General features: G+C 44.4%; 1 protein-coding gene across 1 annotated transcript; it reads right to left on the bottom strand.

The window, feature by feature from the left end:
* Positions 1-2125: 2125 nt before the first annotated feature.
* On the bottom strand, positions 2126-14916 carry SNRPB2 (small nuclear ribonucleoprotein polypeptide B2). Its single transcript, XM_040430007.1, has 7 exons — positions 14852-14916; positions 12068-12151; positions 11441-11613; positions 6494-6634; positions 5835-5882; positions 4157-4245; positions 2126-2538 (listed from the first exon to the last, which is right to left on the bottom strand). Exons 2-7 carry the CDS (start codon positions 12129-12131, stop codon positions 2379-2381), a joined length of 675 nt encoding a protein of 224 aa, XP_040285941.1. The 5' UTR covers positions 12132-12151; positions 14852-14916; the 3' UTR covers positions 2126-2378.
* Between the last annotated feature and the right edge of the window lie 5786 nt (positions 14917-20702).

Below are 20702 nucleotides of genomic sequence, written 5' to 3'. Positions count from 1 at the left end.
CCGCCCCCTCCACCAGAGGCCGGAATTTTGTCGGGGTCTAAATTTGCGGCGCCCGGCCGGGACCTGAGGTGGAGTGGCGCTTCAAACCGGCCGCGGGTGCCCATCCCGCGGGCCAGTCGGAATTGAGGCCCAGCAGGCCGAAGCCTGGGACAAAACTTGCGGAGCCCCGCCGACCGGCACCGACGGTCGGACGGGGCCTGCTGGGGCATAGTCAAGCCCAATGCCGGCCGCGGGAGCCCACCCCGCCGCCGGAAGAGACAGGGGCCCGGAATGGTGGCTTGCCGGCCGCGGGAGCCCACCCCGCCGGCCGGAATAGTCAGGGGCCCGGAATGGCGGCCTGGCAGGCCGCGGAGCCTGAAATTTTTGCGGCGCCCGGCCGCACCAGAATATTAATGCTGGCCGGAGGCGAGGCCTTACGCAACACTGCGGTAAGGAGATGGGGGGACCCAGAGACGGGGTGCCCGTGAGGAGAAGGCAGGCGACAGCAGCAACTATGTCGCAGCTTCTGCAGCTAGCTGTGGGGAGACAGCCACTAGCTAGTTCATATCCTATGAGGGCCAGGAAAAGGGGAGGGAGGCAGAGAGCAGATTGTCGCTCTGCGGCACCCCAGGGGCCAGCCAAGGTCCAGCAGGGGAAGGGTCCAGAGGCCCAGTATGGGGGTCAGGCACGCAGGAGACCAGGGGGGGGACGTAGGGCTGGAGAAGCCTCTCTCTTACCACAGCCGTCTTCACCCTCGGTCCATTCCAGCAGGGTCGCCCCTTCAGCTACTGGCACCGTAGTGGCAGGACGCTGGAAGAGGGACTTGGCGTGCGGGCGACCCTTGCGCTGGCGGGATGCAGGGGAGCTAGGCTGCCCTGGTCCACCTTGCCTTCTGTGGGGGAGGCAGCAGTGCGGGTGACCGGCACTGGCGCAGCTCAACCCCGGGAGAACAGAGAGGTCTAGTGCGTCTCTGTTGTCCCTGATGATCTGGAACAAAAAGAAAAGAGTAAAAATTTAAAATTTAAACAAGGAGAAAACAGCCCTGCAGAGCAGGGAGTGTCTTGCCTCCTTGGACACTAAGCAAAAACTGGCAGTCTCTCTCTCCAGGCTGAGGGTATAGCTGTGGAGGAGGGGCTTAACAGTCTTCACTTAGTGTCACGCCTCCTATGGAGATGAGCTATACCCAAGGTCTTCTGTGTCCCCCAAGGAAACTGGGCGAGAAAGCATGATTCCCTTTAAAATGTATCTTTAGTTGCACTTTGCGCTATAAGCAAAAAAAAAAAACAACTTTCTACATTTTTCAGGGTAAGACTGAAAAAAAAAAAAAAAAATTTTCTATTGTTGACCCGAGGCTCCATTCCCAAGTTATGACACTTTTAATGTAAATTAGGCACTCGGTGCAATGAGGGCACCGCTGTTGCTCTCGTAGCACCAAAGTTCTGCTCCTTTCTGTGGCCAGACTCTCCCTTGCTGCTTTGCCACTGCCTGGCCCTATCAAAGCAGCAGAGGAGGGGATGGCCCCGGAAGTAAGTGGAGCTTGGTGCAATGAGAGCAACAGTGATGTCCAAGTTGCACTGAACTCTAATTTGCATACTAGGAATACACGTCATAACTTGGGATTGGAGCCTCAAATGAACAAAATGCATACAATCGCTTAAATCAGGAGAACTATACAATAGTTGAATAGGGAAGTCACTGGTGACTGACTTGCTATAAGTGTCCCTGTATGTCATCAACTTTTTATTAGACCAGTGATACAAGTGATCTGCATGCTGAAAACTTACAAAAAGCATAATGAATTTCCACCAAAAAATAAAATAAAAAATAAATGTACCAATCTTGGATGTTGCTTATGTCCTATTCTCAGATCATTCGATCAGTCCTGAATTAGTGCCACATCAGTGTTCCTGAATGCAACTTGATTACCACAGACGTGCAAGGCCGGGTTGACACCTGTGGCACGCTGATCTGGTCGGCCGCACCAAAATCGCTGAATGCAGCAGTATTTGTCCAACCGAATCCCGGCACTAAGGTATGCCGGAAAAGCGTCCAGATCACATTATAGTCATTGGGGATCCGGCGGTACACAGTCGTATCTGGCAACGCTGGATAAGGCCAGATCCCCTAGTGTGATCCTCAGCTGGATCAGGCTACCGGCTCCCAAGCGCTCCTGTGAACATAGCCTAACCTTTCACAGATTCATCACACAATTGATAATGTCACATTAGTAATTAAACACCAAGGTTAAAACAAACATTTATTTGTACAAAATTAGAATCTGAATGGACGCCAGAGACATCACTTCTCCCGTACTTGTGGATCTGAACCGAAAACAGCACATTCCTTGTGAAGACGATACAAAAAAAAGTTATAAATAAGTCCAGCAAAGTCAATCGTTTTCACTTCTTAGCGTATGTGATCTTCATAGCATGAGATGGTGTAATCTTAAATCCTTGAAGTGCATCTCGTGCCGACCCTGCCTGGTTCTCGTTTTCAAACTCTACAAAGGAAATATCATGCCTCCCAGGAACCAGACGGACTTCTTTGAAGCCAGGAAACCTGCAGAAAACATAAAAGGAAATGACTGACTGAGAATACAGAACAGATACATTCTTTCCAAAGTCTTTTGGAACTTTAAATCCATAGGTTTGTTTATCATACACCACAATACAGAAGAAGTAAGCTAGGCCTCATGCACAAGACTAGGGAGGAGCGAATCAACTTCCATTTGCATAAAACTTCTTTTCAATGCTGTGCGGAGCGGGAGCATTTATGAAGTTATTACGCAAAGTCTCGTGAGACTTCGCAAAGCAATAACTTCACCTCATCAGAGCCAATACATTCTAATATTACACAGAGCTCCTGCTCTGTACAAAGCATTATGCAAATCGACTTCGGATATTTCATCCGAAGTCGATTCGCTCATCCCTACAGAAGACCATATTTTTCATCTGTGTGCTATGCGCATTTGTTTGCAGCTAGCACAATAACCCATTCATTTCTATGCATGCATCCATATTTTCTGCTGATCTGTTTGGCCGTTCTGTAAAATGACAAATCCTATCCCGGTCCTATGCATATGAGAACAGCCAATTCTATTGATGGGAATGAGAGAAATACAGGTCCGTATTGATCGTATGGATCCAGAGTTATGTAGAAGTGTAGGCCTCTATATAACTTCAGCAGATCCACCGCTGCTTCTAAATGTAACGCAGCTTCCTAAAACAGGCGTAGAAAATGGCAAGATGGGCCCGTCCACATTTTTTTAGACCTGTCGTGTGCAGGGAAAAGACACAGACTGTAGCGCAAAGGACCTTTGGGACGCAATCTGTGCCAGAAATACGCCTAATTTAGGCTACTTTCACACTAGCGGCAGGACGGATCCGACAGGCTGTTCACCCCGTCAGATCCGTCCTGCCGCTATTTCGCCGTGCCGCCACTCCGTCCCCATTGACTATAATGGGGATGGGGGCTGAGCTCCGGCGCAGCACGGCAGTGCACGGTGAGAGGCCACCGGACTAAAAAGTCGGACATGCAGTACTTAGTCCGGCGGCCTCTAGCCATGCACTGCCGTGCTGCGCCGGAGCTCCGCCCCCGTCCGATCCGTCCGGCCGCTAGTGTTAAAGTACCCTTAGGCATATTTCTGTTTAATAAATGACCCCCTTAGTCTTCATTGAATGCCAGCATACATTATAATATTAAAAACATAAAACTGCAGGATTCAGGACATGAAGCACAGCAAACAAAGAACAAGGACCAATACCCCCGCCCCGCATAAAAAGGTCAGTGCCAGAGAGTCATCACAAAATATAGAAAACAGTGATTAATGCAGTAGCCCCGCGGCACATTATACAACAGCTGTGCTTGGTATCGCAGCTCAGCTTCATTCACTTCAATGAGACTGAGATGTGCCTAGGCCTTGTGATAGATGAGCGTGATTATCACATGGCCTAGGCCCTAGACAAAGCTGAGAGAAGGTCGCGGCGCTATTGTGAGAGTGCCGCTGCCTTCTCAAACAGCTGATTGACAGGGGTCCCGAGCGTCAGACCTCCACCTATCAGACAGTGGTGATATAGGTCATCTATATAAAAGTCTTGAAAATCCCTTTTAATTGTGAACACATCTTAAAAAATATATATGTAACTCAGATCTGACACATGAAATGTGTAATACTTACTGATTAAACAACATTGAAAGCATCATCTCATTGGTTTCTTCAGGTAGATTATTCAAGAAAAGGATGTAATTTGGTGGATTATCAGGCACCTAGTAACAGGTAAGGGAATGTAAAAAAAATCTAAATTAGTAAATTACAAGTATATTAGTTATAATGTGTACCTCACTGGCATATTCAGCATGGGAATAAGTTTTAAAGAGGTAACATTTTATGACATGCCAAAATGTATCAAAATTTGCCAACTGATGAAATATAAAAGGGATATAACCTGACAAGACAACATCAGTAATAAAGTAACTTTCACTGTAAAAAAGGCAGGATTTTTAGCATTGAAAAGTTGTGAATGAGATTAAGGCCTCATGCACACAAACGTGGTGTGTTATGCGGTCCGCAAATCGCGGACCCGCAAAACACAGATGGCATGCGTGTGCGTTCCGCAATTTGCAGAACGTCACGGACAGCCTTTAATATAACTGTCTATTCTTGCGGCCCCATTCTAGTGAATCGGTCCGCCAAAACGGCGGCTCAGATCCGGACCAAAACAACGACCGTATGCATGAGGCCTAATTCACAAGAATTTATAAATTGCTTTAGTAAAACTTTAATATAAACTATCAAACTTAATGTTTGTCCTAGGGCTCATGCACACGGCCATTGGTCGGCCGTTCCGTGCATTGCGGACCGCAATTTGCGGTCCCCAATGCACGGGAAACATGCTTGCGGATTCCGTAGACTGATCCAGACCCATTCAACTTGAATGGGTCCGAGATAGAACATGTTCTATTTTTTTGCGGTGCGGAGGCACTGAGAGAAACCCCATGGAAGCACGCCGTAGTGCTTCGGTGGGGCTCCGTGCCTCCGTTCCGCACCGGACTTTCCGGATTGCGGACCCATTCAAGTGATGTGGGGTGCACACAGCCGGTGTCCATGTATTGCAAATGCACTGTTTGCGGGCCACGATACGGCACGGCCAGTATACGTTCATGTGCATGAGCCCTTAAAAAGTGGATTTTACCCTGGAAACAGGCACCTGGCACCACCTTTACTTTGGTCTGACTTCGACTGATCAGAATCTCATGGCATAGTAGTCATACTGTCAAATCCATGGGGGTAATGCACCAAAAGTCTCCATGAGACTGTAGCAGAAAAGTTGTAAAAAAACAAAGCAGACAACTGCTAAATTTACTTCAAAATATTACCCCCATGATAAATTATTCCAAGATGAGAAAATTGCTTTAACCCCTTAATGACCAGGCCTGAAAAGGCCTTAATAATCATTTAGAAGTAGGGGTACATTTCCACGACTGTGTTCTGCAGTCCACAAATTGCAGATCCGCAAAACACGGATACTGGTGGCATGTGTTCCGCATTTTGCCACACGTCCAGCCCTATGATAGAAATGCCTATTCTTGTCTGCAATTGCGGACAAGAATAGGAATTGCTCTATCTTTTTTGCGGGGCCGCGTAATGGAACTATGGATGTGGACAACACACAGTGTGCTGTCCGCATCTTTTGTGGTCCGCATTTGTCCAGCAAAATTGCGGAACGGATGCGGACCCATAAATACGCTTGGGTGAATGTACCTAAATGTACCTTGACTACAAATTGAACTGAAAAAACATAAAATACAGAAAAACGGATTAATGTACAATGAATTCACATTGCTCATCAGTTTACCTGTTGATTCTGGGCTCCTCCAGGAGGTGCGTTTTCTGTTTCTAGAGTCTAAAAGGAAAGATTATCACAATTAATGAGGAAACTGAAGAACACGCTGGGGGGGGGGGGGGGGGGGGGGGGGTCATTTACTAAAAACTGAAGCCTTGTTGCAACTTCTACTGTGCACCAGACCTGACTGGAGTAGATTTCTGGCGCTCATTTTGTTAAATGAGTCGGGGCACAGAGGTCCTGCCCGTGTCCTGCCTCCTCTCACCCACTTTTTGGAAAAAAAAAAAGTGGTGGGGGTGTCTGAAAAGTCATACATTTGGTAGCAAACCAGCACTTGCAACAAAATTTAAGACTTTTCTAAGAGAAAACTGGCATAGAGCTAGAATGAAGGATCTCAACTGCGTAAGCGTCATATGCAAAATAATAAAAAAAAATATTTAAATCAGATATATTCAAAGGAAAGCAATTAATTTAATGAAGAAAAACAAATGTTGTAAAAGCATAAGAAACTCCATTTTTTCCCCCTACTGCACCACACCAATACCTACGAGTGTGAAGATGGCGGCTAAAGACACGATATTACCTTTGTACACATTTATCTAGCATTCACAGGTTGTATAATATGTAAGGCGCCCTGTTGACAGAGGTCTAGAGAACATCACCATCATTACCTGTGCTGGCCTCTTGTTTGCAGCATTAGCTGCTTGTTCTTGAAGTTTGTTCTTTTTCTTGTCTTTCTTCTTCTCCTTGTCGCCAAAGGTTCCTCGCATTTTGGCTACCAGATCAGAATCCGTCTTTGCATACTGAATGCGCTGCAGGAGAAAACACATCACTACTACAGGAGAACGCATCAATATGCAATATTCCATTTCTTCAAACTCAAAGTCAGACAGAGTATGTTTAAGGGGTTGTCTCACTTCAGCAAATAGCATTTATCATGTAGAGAAAGTTACTACAAGGCGATTACTAATGTATTGTGATTGTCCATATTGTCTCCTTTGCTGGCTGGATTCATTTACGACCACCCTGTAATCCAGCATTAGCGTCGGTGCTTGCACACTATAGGAAAAAAAGTGCTGTCTTTTCTGGTGGTCGGGATCGCGGGAGTGAACAAAGGCCAGAGCTTTTTCCTATAGTGTGCAAGCACGGCCACCGCAGCTATCTTTCAGGGTGGTCGTAACCATGGAAATGAGCAGTGTATAATGTGACGGAAAAAATGAATACGAGATTGTCGGGGGTTCGACTCCCAGTACTCCAGCCGAAGCTTTGGCGAGTGCCGCGGCCTCCTCGCAGATTACCAAGCACAGCACCCCCCCTTTGATAGAGAATGTGCTTGGTATTGCAGCTCAGCTCCACTCACTTGAAGGAGACTGAGCTGTGCATTAGCTATGTGACAGATAAACACAACGTCACATGGCCAAGGAGAAGGCTTAAGTGCTCATGGAGTGCCACAACCCATTCAAACAGCTGATCGGTGGGGATGCCGGGAGTCAGACCCTTGCCAATCTCATATTGAGCACAAAAAAAAAAAAAAAGACCGAGAGGGAGAGAAGGCGCTCATAGGGCGAGTATGTCGGTTAGCAGTGCTCTTTTGTGGTGATAGTAACGTGCGCACCTTCTTCAGTTGCACCAAATTGGGTGCAACCACAATTAAGGCCAAACAAGAAGATTACTGGTTGGTGCAGCCGAACTCGTCCGATGACCTTGGGCGGGAGCCAAATCGCCGGTCAGGTAAATATTGTGTAGAAGAAGAGCTAGACCATAAAAGCCGAGCAGGCTTGTGGACGACAAAGGGCGCAGAGCCACAACCAGGCGTGATATTAATCCTGTTTTATTTATAGACGACGTGTTTCTGGGTGCATGACTCCTTTATCAAGTCTTTAGGTAGCGAGCTGCAGCCTCAGCTTGATAAAGGGGTCATGCACTCCGAAAGGCGTAGTCTATAAATAAAACAGGCTTAATATCACGCCTGGTTGTGGCTCTGCGTTCTTTGTCGTCCACAAGCCTGCTCGACTTTTATGGACTAGCTCTTCTTCTACACAATCTCATATTGAAGACCTATCCTGCAAATAGGCCATCAATATAATAGTATAATAATCCAGGAAAACCCCTTAAACTAAAAACAGAATCCTCTTATAGTAGGAACTAGGAAGGTGGCCATTATTTATGCTTTTTCTTTTCCTTTTTAATCTGCTCCCCTGCTGAAAAATTCATATTCACCTGGTCCCCGTCGCTTGGTTCCAGCTCCCAAGCGACATATCACTGCTGCGGCACATGCCACTTTGAGACAGGTCACCATTAAGGCCCTTTATTATACGATTTATGTCATTACTTTTATTTTATTGTGATTTTATAAGCAAGCAAGAACTTCTGACCACCACTATTAAAGGGCACTGTAGTTGAAGGGGTTATCCCAGAATGAAAACCAATCACCCATCCTCAGGACAGGTGAGTGGTGGGTGTCCAGTTGGGCACGAGAAAAGCTAGTCCATTCATAGTCTATGGTACTGCCAAAGATACCCAAGTGCTGTACTAGGAACCTACTCTGAATGAAGCGCACATGCTCGACCACAGCTCTTATTTTGGGAAAACCCCTTTAGAAGGGTCAACGACACCAGATAACCGCTGTCCGTCCTGACTCCCCCATTAACACTTGGTAAGATGTGCATGTTATTCCACTGGGGCAGAGAGGGTTAAGTGGCTTCAGATTCCCAATCATCGCCCCGGACTGTAGTGATCAGGCTGTGCACCGACATGGCCAGTGACCCAAAAAACATTTGTGGCATATAGAAAGGTGTGATGAAGTAAATGCTTCACAAGAGAGAGTTCAGCTACTGAGACCCGCATCAATTTAGGGAAGAGGAGGAGGTACACGTGTAAGCATTCTGCATTGAGGATACAGGACCAGCCTAGCCGCTCAGTCCGAGCAGACGATTGGTGGGAGTAAGGCATTCACTAGGAGTTGTGATCACTAATGCCATTTCTCATCCTCATACAGAATCATTGTTTGCCGGCAGCAGAGGCCGTTAAGACAATACGATCTGCTGCCGGCAAACAATGATTTGGGTGTCCAGACGAACTATCCTATTAACCGATGAATGAGCAGCACCTTTTCACCGGGAGATTACTGCTAATGAGTGTTCATTCGACATCAGGCAATGTAAAGCACCCTCTACGCTGGCAGATAGACTAAACACACACATACACTGTATCCACGTATGAAGAGAGACTTGGTTGGATAATACCCGAGTGCTGACAAGATTTCTAGTGAATATCAAATTCTATGGCCAGTACACGAGGAATATACTGTATTTTTTGGACTACTAGATGCACTTTTTCTTTCCCAGACTGTGCTGAAATCTTCTGGTGTGTCTGTGTCTAATAGTCCAAACGACAGCAGCTGTCAGTGTACGGAAGGGGACTCTGATCTCTGTGGGAATAGAAGGTCCTGGTAAAGTGCAGTCATGTGGCAGCAGCAGGTACTGTGTGCTATCCGCTCTCTGAATAATCACATCTTAAGCCTCCTGCAGACGTCCGTGAGATACCGGACTGGCATCCTCCCGAGTGCAGGAGCGCACGGCGTCACTGGTTGCTATAACGCCCTGTGCGCTTCGTGCCGCCGCTGCTGTACAGTAATATACTCGTCCGAGGCTTTACCCACAGACTTGTGTGAGAACTTCTGTACATATCTGTACACACAGCACTCTACCTGCACAGTGTGAGAGCTGCCAGGACCTTCTAGCCACGTACCCCCCCCCCCCCCCCATATTAACAGTAACTAACCTAATCATGTACCTCACATTAACCCCATGTTAATGTGAGGAGGTACTTGATGGGGGTCACTTACTATTTTCTGGATAGGTCATCAGTGTCTGATCGGTGGAGCCCCGCCAATCAGCTGTTTTGAGAAGGCACTGATGCTCCTGTGAGCACCGCGGCCTTCTTGCAGTTTACCAAGCACAGCGCCGTACATTGTATAGCGGTTGTGCTTAGTATCAAGTGAATGGGACTAAGTTGAGCCTAGGCCACGTGACACAAGAACGTGTCGTCGCTCAGCCTAGTAAAAGCCACGGTGCTCACAGGAGCGCCACAGACTTCTCAAACAGCTGATCAGTGGACGCCCACTGATCGGATACGGATGACCTATCCTAAGAATAGGTCATCAGTAAAGAAATCTCGGGAAACCCCTTTAATGTTAGGCACATGGAGGTACTAAACTAACGTGCCCCCACCCCCCAAACTGACCCCCATCATTTATCTCAGATAATGGCAAGTTGGCAACAGGTTCCTCTATGCCATCTTTTCAAGATGGGAAAAGAAAGGGTTGAGAGTGGGGCTAACCGGCTCCTATTTTGATGTCCGACGGGCTTCTTTCGCATTAAAAAGAGCCAGCTCTGGCGACTGACCCATCGCTTCTACAGGCCCACGTTTTCAGTGCTGGCGGTAGCCAGCCGTGTCACCATGGGATGGGAGAGACCCTTTCCTTCTCCACGTGTGGCTACTGATGAGAACATAGTGTGTGCTGCATTGGGCGTGCACCATGTTCTCTAATCAGAACCTCTACTAAGCTGTGCAGTAGTGCAGCTTGGTATCGAAATACTGACAATTAGGGATGTTCGAATCGCGCTTCGGATGGAAGATCAGAAGTCGATTCGCTCCAAACTTTGTTTGAATACTGTTCGGAGATTTGTCTCCGTACAGCATTAAAATGTATGGGCTCCGGCAAGGAAAATTCGGTGCATAACTTTGGCATTTGATTTTTCTACTTGAAAACCATTTTAAAACGTGGTTCTGAAGTCGGCTTTGGTACGGAGGTACCAGTCGGTACCAAAGTCAATTCCTATTTTAAAATGGTTTTCACAATTTTAAAAATCGAATGTCGAAGTTAGAACTCATTTCAACTCACTGGAGCCCATATATTTGAATACTGCACGGAGACGAATCTCCATACAGCATTCAAACGCAGTTTTGAGCGAAGTGACTTCAGATCTATGATCCAAAGCTCGTTTTGCTCATCACTACTGACAATGTCAGTATGGAAAAGATGCAGACATCAAAGTATCGATACTTTGATACCCAGTGCATGGTATATACTGAGTGGAAGTGATGGGGAGAATAAGGGTATACAATACGCATACAGTATATACTGAGTGGAGATGATAAAGGGACATACTGTAGGTATAACCTCATGTCCTCTACACTGTATACCATTACTGTCTCCATCACATCTGCTATATATACACTGTACACCCTCACCTCCGCTCTGTATATATCTCATATATACCATCACTGACCCCACTGTACTGGACATGGCTAGGCATATAGTACTAAGACGTTAATTTGGCTTGTGACTAGTGGGCTCAGTGAAGGGCATGTTTTACCCTGCTGTGGCCGGCATACTGATGTTGTATTAACATATAGACGGTAAAAACTTTTTCCCCCCTATTTTTTCCTTCCAATTAGAAGATTCATGCGTCGTATGGTCCGAAGAATACAGTATTTGTGTAACCAAAAGAAACAGCATGTACCGTTCACTATGGCCATCCTATAAAACTAGGCAAAAGTTATAAACGTGAACCAGACTCTAGTGTATGACCACAGGAAGACACGCTACATACCATAGCCTTATCGTAAAAAGGAAACCCTTGCAACTGCCGCAAGGCATTGGTGGATGAACTCAGCTCCTTGAAAACGACAAAGGCTTGTCCCCTCATCTTTATGGTCTTTAAAGCCACAACATCCATGACATGGCCGAACTGTGAGAACAGCGCATACAGAGATCTCTTCAGTTCTGCGAGCAAAAGAGAATAAGCATGTTAGGTTCAGGTTTCTTATGACCCTTGGAAAATACATTGACACGTTACATGAGGGGGTTGTGTACTTTTCCAAACTGATGGCACACGGGATATGTACAGAAAAAGCCTTCTGTGTATTAGCCTGTAAAGATAGGAGCCTTTATGGCATGCCAAGGGTTAAACGCATGTCCCATCAATGCCATTTCCAGCTGTTGGGAAACTACAATTCCCAGCATGCTCCATTCATTTCTATAGGCGGTCTGAGAAGAGCGAGAGCAAGTATGCATGCTGGGAGTTGTAGTTTTACAACGGCTGGAGTGCCGAAAGGTTGCCTACCCCCTGCTCTGTGATTTCTGTGAAATCGGGCAGATCGACACGAATCCAGACACAATTCCTTCAAGTAAATGACTTGTCCACAACGTTCTCAGTGTACATGTTCGCACGTCTTACCTTCCTTCTTAATTTTATCGTTCAAGTTGTTGATGTAAACCGTGTGATTTGGCCGGATATCCATTGTGCTAATGGTCTGTAATACTGGCAGCAAAGAGATTCTAGATTAGAAGGTGAAACACAGGAAGCCATGACAGTAGAAGCACTAAACACGTTATATCTTATTCTACAATGTAGTTCATTGTCACCAGGACGGGCTAAGGCTACGTTCACACACACGCAGCAGTGGATCTGGCAGAGAGCAGCCCGCTGGATTTCATCTCATCCGCCACTGCCGGATTCTACAGTTCTCGACCGGATCCCCATTGACTAGAACGCGGACCGGCGGTGATCCTGCTTCTTGTCGGCATAAACGCCGGGTTTTGGACAGACAAAAAAAAATTAAGAATCGCTGCAATGATTTTTGTCTGGCTGACTAGTGCCTAACACTATAGGGGCTCCTTCCTGAGAATCGCCTGCTCGTCGGTGCCATTACACGCAGAGATCCCCTACATCAGGGAACAGCAACCTTCGGAACTACAAATCCCAGCATGCTCCATTCATTTCTGTGAGAGTTCTGAGAAGAGCAGAGCAAGTATGCATGCTGGGAGTTGTAGTTTCACAACAGCCAGAGGTTGCCTACACAGTATAGGGAGGAGCGATCACTAATGTGATCCTTGTCCCCACACAGAATCATTGTTTGCCGGCTGCAGACCGTGATTAGAAGTCACAATCTGCGGCCCACCAACGAGTTAGGCGCCCGGAAGAACTCTACTATTACCAGCAGAACATCGCTAACGAGCGTTCAGATGAATGATAGCGATAATCTGCCCTAGCATCGGGCAGTGTAAAAGGTCCTTTAGAGGAAAAAAACATCAATCGAATTGTTTTTCCCTCAAATGTCAGTCTGAATGTGAAAACACAAGAGTTTTAAAAGTTTGCTAGCTTAAAGAGGAGCCGTCTCCCCCCCCTTGACAGGTTTCTTTTAGTAACCTCTGGCATTATCCATGTAATAATTCTGGAGCATCTGTTCTTAAGACTACTCGGGCCATTCTTCTATTATTCCTACTAGAAGTTACAAATGAATTACCAGCAATGAAGGTCAATTTGGGTATTACCAGTAGGGGGCGATGTGCCTCTGCATAGTCTAAGGCTACTTTCACACTTACGTTTTTGCTGGATCCGGCAGGAATCAGCAAAACGCTTCCGTTATTGATTATACAACCGTCTGCATCCGTTATGAACGGATCCGGTTGTATTATCTTTAACATTGCCAAGACGGATCCGGCATGAACTCCATTGAAAGTCAATGAGGGACGGATCCGTTTTCTATTGTAGTAGATGGCAAAAAGGTTCCCAGCAGCATGTCCGGTGTGACTATTGATTGGGAGCCAAGAGCGCGCACACAAAGAGATACGGCGTTTCGGCTACGCAGTACTGATACTTGATAAAGGCTACTGCGTAGCCGAAACGTCGTATCGCTTTGTGTGCGCGCTCTTGGCTCCCAATCAATAGTCACACCGGACATGCTGCTGGGAACCTTTGTGACTGCTGTGGATCTGTGGTCCTATCACGGCTGGAACATTCCGGATTGGTCGAGAGGTCTATTTGTGCTGCTCTGCAACTTTCTTCTATCGCCGTTTTCTATTGTGTCAGAGAAAAGGGATCCGTCCCCATCGACTTGCATTGTGGGTCATGCCGGATCCGTTTTGCTCGGCGTCCCATGATGGAAAGCAAACCACAGCAGCTTGGTGCGTGTTTTTTTTTTGTCAGGTATGGGAACACAACCAAACAGAGCGGAATGCATTTTGGAGGCTTCCGTTCAGTGACGTTTTGTCCCCATTGACAATGAATGGGGATGAAACTGAAAAGTTTTTTGTTTTTTTTCCGGTACTGAGATCCTATACCGGAAGAGTGTGAAAGTAGCCTAACACAGGCAGCATTGATTGGCTGGTGTAAGACCATGCAGGGACCCCCAAACTGATCCCACCCAGCTGGACCTTCATTGTAAGATTCTAGCAGGAATAATACAGGAACGGTACATCATAGTCATAAGAATAGATGCCGGATAATTATTACATGGGGAATGGTAGTAGTTACTAAACAGACCTGTCAGGAGAGGTGATGGGTCCTCTGCAAACCCTGAGTGCCTGATCATTGGGGGCCAGGCGATCACGGGAATGGGGGTCCCGTGTCCCTCCATGACTAGAGGAGCGGCACATCTTCTGCTGCTGTAGTCTCCTCTATGACCTCAGGCTGCTCTCTCGGATAGTCCCACACAGATGAAGGAAGCCGCTGCTCCATTGAAATGGAGGGGAACACGGGAACAGTGGGGGTCCAGGGGGTAGAAGTGTTATTCATGGTGACGCCCCTTTAATGCCAGTTTGTGTCATTCCATAGCTGCTAATCCAAATCCCAGGACAACTTGGGGGCAACCTCTGCAGCCATTTTTGATGCCTCCCAGCTTTCCCAGAAACGGATAAAACTATTGGCAGATGAAAGACCTATAGATAATGGGGATTTAGCGGGAAATGCTCCTCAATAGGGACATTTCCAAAGTAAAAAAAAAACTTTAGATAAAGGTGAAGCACAGCCAGGAGTAACCTGCCTCCCCCACTGCTAACATCCCCCATACACATGTAAGCAACCGATCTGCCGCCGCCGCCACCACACGGGGAGCTTAGAGCGGGAAACCTGCAGGCACCAACAACGACTAATCGCGGCACAGGCCGACTACACAGCCCGCGGAAAACACCCGACCACCATACCATTCATAAAAGAGGGCAAACACACTCCATTCCTTACCGTGCGGACACTGCCAGGCGCTTTACGGCAACGTGCTGACGTCACACCGCTTCACTTCCCTCCCAGCAGCTTCACGTTGGTCATGTGATTTGCTACACGTGGTAGTAAACTAGCGGGTCACGTGACTAATGCGCCGTCGGCCATGTTTTTGGTGGTAAAGGGGAATCGTCAGTGCTCTGAGTCAGCTGACTCGGTGCAGACTTGTCTACGTACACAGCCCTCCAGCATACAGCTTGCTGGGAGTTGTAGTTTTCCAACAGCTGGAAAGCTGCTAGGTTGCACAATTTAGTGGCTTATGACACAGGCTGTTCACGTGTTATATAATGTCATGTGTAGGTTTACTCCACTGGACACATGAGGAGAATGGTGACAGCTGGTGCTGAGGTTTATGTTTGATAACAGGGTGTCAAATGGGAAGATCGTCACCTGTACTTTATTTTTATTTTAGAATTTGTATTCATGCCTTTACATTTATAGTAAATGGAGACATAAAAACATAATATATATAAAAAAAAAAAAAACTTTGCTAAGTAAAACTGAAGCAAATGAAAAATAAAAGTAGACATATTTGGTATTGTCACGTCCATTACAACCTATTCTATAAAAATTAGCACATGATCTAATCTGTCAGGTGGACGCTGTAAAAAAAAAAAAAGAAGCCAAAACAGCTATTTACCTTGCCTTACAAAAGCGTAATATAGAGAAATCCAAAATGAGGTCACTTTTTGGGAGATTCTACTCTAGGGGTACATCATGGGGCTTTAAATGTCATATGGCAACTTAAAATGATCCCAGTGAAATCTGTGACTTCATAACTGAACTGGTCCTTAAAAAGTGGGTTTCATAAAAAAAAAAATTAAATGTAAAAGTTTACTTCTAAGCCTTCTAACATCCTAAAAAATTTCAATTACATTTACAAAATGAAGCAAACATAAAGTAGACATATGGGGAATGTAAAGTAATAAATATTTTATGAGGTATCACTATCTGCCTTTAAAGCAAAGAAATAAAACAATTTGAAAATTGCGAATTTTTACAAATTTTCTGTACTTTTTTTTATTTTTTAATAAATAAAGATGAATTTTATCGACTCAAATTTTCCACTATCATCAAGTACAATGTGTCACGAGAAAACAATCTCAGAATGGTTTGGATAAGTAAAAGCGTTCCAAATTTATTACCACATAAAGTGACACATCAAATTTCCAAAAAACAGCTTGGTCCTTCAAGAGGACCTCTCCCCTCTCCTGACATGTCTGTGTTAATAGCTTTATGCATTCCCCATATAATAACAATTCTGGAGCATCTATTCTTATGGCTCTATGTTATACCATTCCTTTATTATTTCTACTAGAAGTTATGAATGAATTTCTAGCAGTCTGCAGTAAGGGTACAGAGGGGAGGTAACCAGTTGGGGGGGGGGTGTACCTGCACAGACTCACTATCCAATCAGTGCTGCCATTGTCAGACTGTGCAGGTACACACCCCCAACTAGTTACCTCCCCTCTGTACCCTTACTGCAGACTGCTAGCAATTCATTTATAACTTCTAGTAGAAATAATAAGGGAATGGCACAACATAGAGCCAGAATTGTTATTACATGGGTGATGCATGAAGCTATTAAAATGTCAGGAGTGGAGAAAGGTCCTCTTTAAGGTAAAAAATGGATTAAGGGGTTAAAGTATTAAATGAATTTGGGCCAGTGATCTTACACGGCCAACATACAGAGGGTGATGCCCTGCATCAGATACAGTTGAGATCAGCCTGGCCCGGACAGGTTCTGGGCACAAGAACTGGCATCAAAGTGGGCAAACGGACACATTTCAATGATTTGAATAAGTAATTGGTGTTATAAATGGATTAAATGAATTTGGGCACTGGTCCACGTTCATTCAAGTCACAAAATCACACTTTTTGTGCCAATTTTGTACCAGTCATTTGTATTTTAATGCTGCATTCAAATGATTTACTTTTAGGAATACTCACTGCAACTTTTTTTTATTACTAGTGATACTAATACTAATGATAGGAATAACCAACTTCAGCCTCATCTGGCCAGGTACATAATGATCTGATGTTCTCTGCATTCATTTTATGCTGCACTATTTGGGACGGTATTTTGTGCTACACTACAGTACTGCAGGCCCCGCCTACTTGTGTTGCCCCACCTTCTGTCAGTTTGGACTCATCTACAACTTGGAGACACTTTTATTTTTTCCTGTTTGTGCACTTGCATGATGGGAAGCAGTCAAATTTTTTGCCTTTAAAGGGGTTGTCCAGGCATACTCTAGCGCCTGATATGAGCACGTGTATAAACGTCATGGCAGCTCTTTAATCCAAGCTCTGCAAATCGTTTGGATTAAAGCTTCTGCCCCTGGACTGCTGCTGTCACGGACAGCATACAGTCCAGTAATGCCGGCAAGGGACCAATCAGAGTCAGCTGTAAGCGAGTGTCAGCTGTAAGCTGACACTCTGCTGTAACCCCTTAGATGCTGCGGTCAGCGGCATCCAAGGGGTTAACAGAGGGAGGCGTCCAGTGTTGCCATTTATTAGTGTAAGGCCTCATGCACACGGCTGTGTTCCGCGGCCGAGAGCGGTCCGTGGTATAGTACAGCCATTAGCCCCACTGGATCTTGAAGATCCAAGTGGGACTTGATAAAAAAAAAGTGTGAAAAAAAAAGTTAAATAAATAAATTAATAAAAATGTAAATTAAAAATAAAATAAATTGCCTTTTCCTATATCCGCTCATTTATAAGAGATTAAAAAATGAAAAAAATAAAAATAAACTACACATATTAGGTATCACCGCATCCGTAACGACCGGCTCTATAAATACATCACATGATCCACCCTGTCCGATAAACAACATAAAAATAAAAAAATAAAAACTGTGTCAAAAAAAGCAATTTTTGTCACCCTACATCACAAAAAGTGCAACACCAAGCGATCAAAAAGGCATATGTACTACAAAATGGTACCAATAAAACCGTCACTGCAAAAAATGAGCCCATACAAAGGAAATTGTAAAAAAAAAATATATAGGTCTTAGAACGCGACACTAAAACATATTTTTTTGTTTCAAATATGCTATTATTTTGTTAAAGTGAAATAAATTTTAAAAAGTATACATATTAGGTATCGCCAGATCCGTAACTACCAGCTCTATAAAAATATCATATGACCATCACATGACCTAACCCTAAAAATATAAAAACAGTGCCAAAAAAGCAATTTTTTGTAATTTTACTTCACAAAAATTGTAACACCAAGCGATCAAAAGGGTGTATGCCCCCCAAAATGGTACCAATCTAACCGTCACCTAATCATGCAAAAAAAAATGAGACCCTACCTAAGACAATTGGTTAAAAAATAAAAAAGCTATGGCTCTCAGACTATGGAGACACTAAAACATCATTTTTGTTTGTTTAAAAAATGCTATTATTGTGTAAATAAGAAAAAGTATACATATTAGGTATTTCCACATCCGTAATGGTTTGCTCTATAAAAATATCATATGATCTAACCGCTCAGTTGAACGCTGTAAAAATAAATAAATAAAAACTGTTCCAAAACAAAAAATTTTTGGTCACCTTGCCCCATTAAGTGTAATAAAGAATGATCAAAAAATCATATGTACCTAAAAATTGTACCAATAAAAACATCAACTCTTCCTGCAAAAAATTAGCCCCTGCACAAGACGATCGGCAGAAAAATAAAAAAAAATAAGGCGTTCAGAATATGGAGACACAAAAACATAATTTTTTTTTCAAAAATGTTTATTATGTAAAACCAGGGCTTTTTTTCTGGCGGAACGCACCAGAACGGCGTTCCGCCACCTTTTGACATCACAGCCTGCCATGCTCCAGCATCGCAGGCTGCGATGTATCAGCGGGGAGGGACTGGGAGGAGGAGCTGGGGGCCGGTGCGTTCACTGTGCTCCGGCCCCGCCGCTCCAGTACAGTTATAAAATGTGTAATTCAATTAATAATGATTCATGCTGCCCCCTCTGTTGTATAACATTCAATATATCCTACTCACAGGGCTACTGTTATATCGTAATGCAGGCCGGCCGGGCAGACGAGCGGCAGAGTGACTGACGTCACGTGCCTGCACCGCCTGCTTCATTCATTCAGGGAGCTGCTGTGCCTTTGCAGCCCCCGATGGGAGAGGGAGAGAGCCCCCAGACAGCTCCCCTCCTTACCCTTCCCCGTCTGCGAAGTTGTGGCTACAACTGAGCAGACGGGGAAGGTTCGCATGGCAACAGGACGCCTTCTCAGGCATCCTGCTGTCCATGGTGCTGAACAGATCTGTGCTAAAGGCATAGATCTGTTCAGACAAAGTGTAAGTAAAATACAGAGCAGTACCGTATATAGTGTACTGTACTGTATTATACAGACATCAGACCCACTGGATCTTCAAGAAACAAGTGGGTCTGGGTCAAAAAAATGTAAAAAAAATGTGAAAAAAGTAAAGTAAAAAAAAACCACATTTATCACTAAATAAAAATTTAAAAAAATTAAATACACTACACATATTAGGTATCGCCGCGTCCGTAACGACCTGATCTATAAAACGGTCATGTGACTTTCCCTGCATGGTGAACGCCATAAAATTAAAAAAATTAAAACTATGAGGAAATTGAAATTTTGCCCACCTTACTTCCCAAAAAAGGTAATAAAAGTGATCAAAAAAGTCGCATTTTTGCCAAAATAGTACCAATCCAACCGTCATATCATCCCGCAAAAAATCATATCCTACCCAAGATAATCAACCAAAAACTGAAAAAACTATGGCTCTTAGACTATGGAAACACTAAAACATGATTTTTTTGGTTTCAAAAATGAAATCATTGTGTAAAACTTACATAAATAAAAAAAAAGTATACATATTAGGTATCGCCGCGTCCGTATCGACCAGCTATATAAAAATATCACATGACTTAACCCCTAAGGTGACCACCGTAAACAAAATAAAAATAAAAACGGTGTAAAAAAAGCTATTTTTTGTCATCTTACATCACAAAAAGTGTAATAGCAAGCGATCAAAAAGTCATATGCACCCCAAAATAGTGCCAATAAAACCGTCATCTCATCCCACAAAAAATAAGACCCTACCTAAGATAATTGCCCAAAAACTGAAAAAACTATGGCTCTCAAACTATTGAAACACTAAAATATGTTTTTTTTTGTTTCAAAAATGAAATCATTGTGTAAAACTTACAAAAATAAAAAAATTGTATACATATTAGGTATCGCCGCGTACGTGACAACCTGCTCTATAAAAATACCACATGATCTAACCTGTCAGATAAATGTTGTAAATAACAAAAAAAAACTGTGCCAAAAAAGCTATTTCTTGTTACCTTGCCTCACAAAAAGTGTAATATAGAGCAACCAAAAATCATATGTACCCTAAACTAGTACCAACAAAACTGCCACCCTATCCCGTAGTTTCTAAAATGGGGTCACTTTTTGGAGTTTCTACTCTAGGGGTGCATCAGGGGGGCTTCAAATGGGACATGGTGTCAAAAAAAACAGTCCAGCAAAATCTGCCTTCCAAAAACCGTATGGCATTCCTTTCCTTCTGCGCCATGCCGTGTGCCCGTACAGCAGTTTACGACCACATATGGGGTGTTTCTGTAAACTACAGAATCAGGGCCATAAATAATGAGTTTTGTTTGGCTGTTAACCCTTGCTTTGTAACTGGAAAAAAAATATTAAAATGGAAAATCTGCCAAAAAAGTGAAATTTGGAAATTGTATCTCTATTTTCCATTAAATCTTGTGCAACACCTAAAGGGTTAACAGAGTTTGTAAAATCAGTTTTGAATACCTTGAGGGGTGTAGTTTCT

The sequence above is a fragment of the Bufo bufo genome, chromosome 4 (genome assembly GCF_905171765.1).
Source record: "Bufo bufo chromosome 4, aBufBuf1.1, whole genome shotgun sequence".
In the NCBI taxonomy this organism is placed as follows: Eukaryota; Metazoa; Chordata; class Amphibia; order Anura; family Bufonidae; genus Bufo; species Bufo bufo.
Note: the sequence above shows the minus strand (reverse complement) of the source record. Positions and strands in the feature narration are given on the sequence as shown.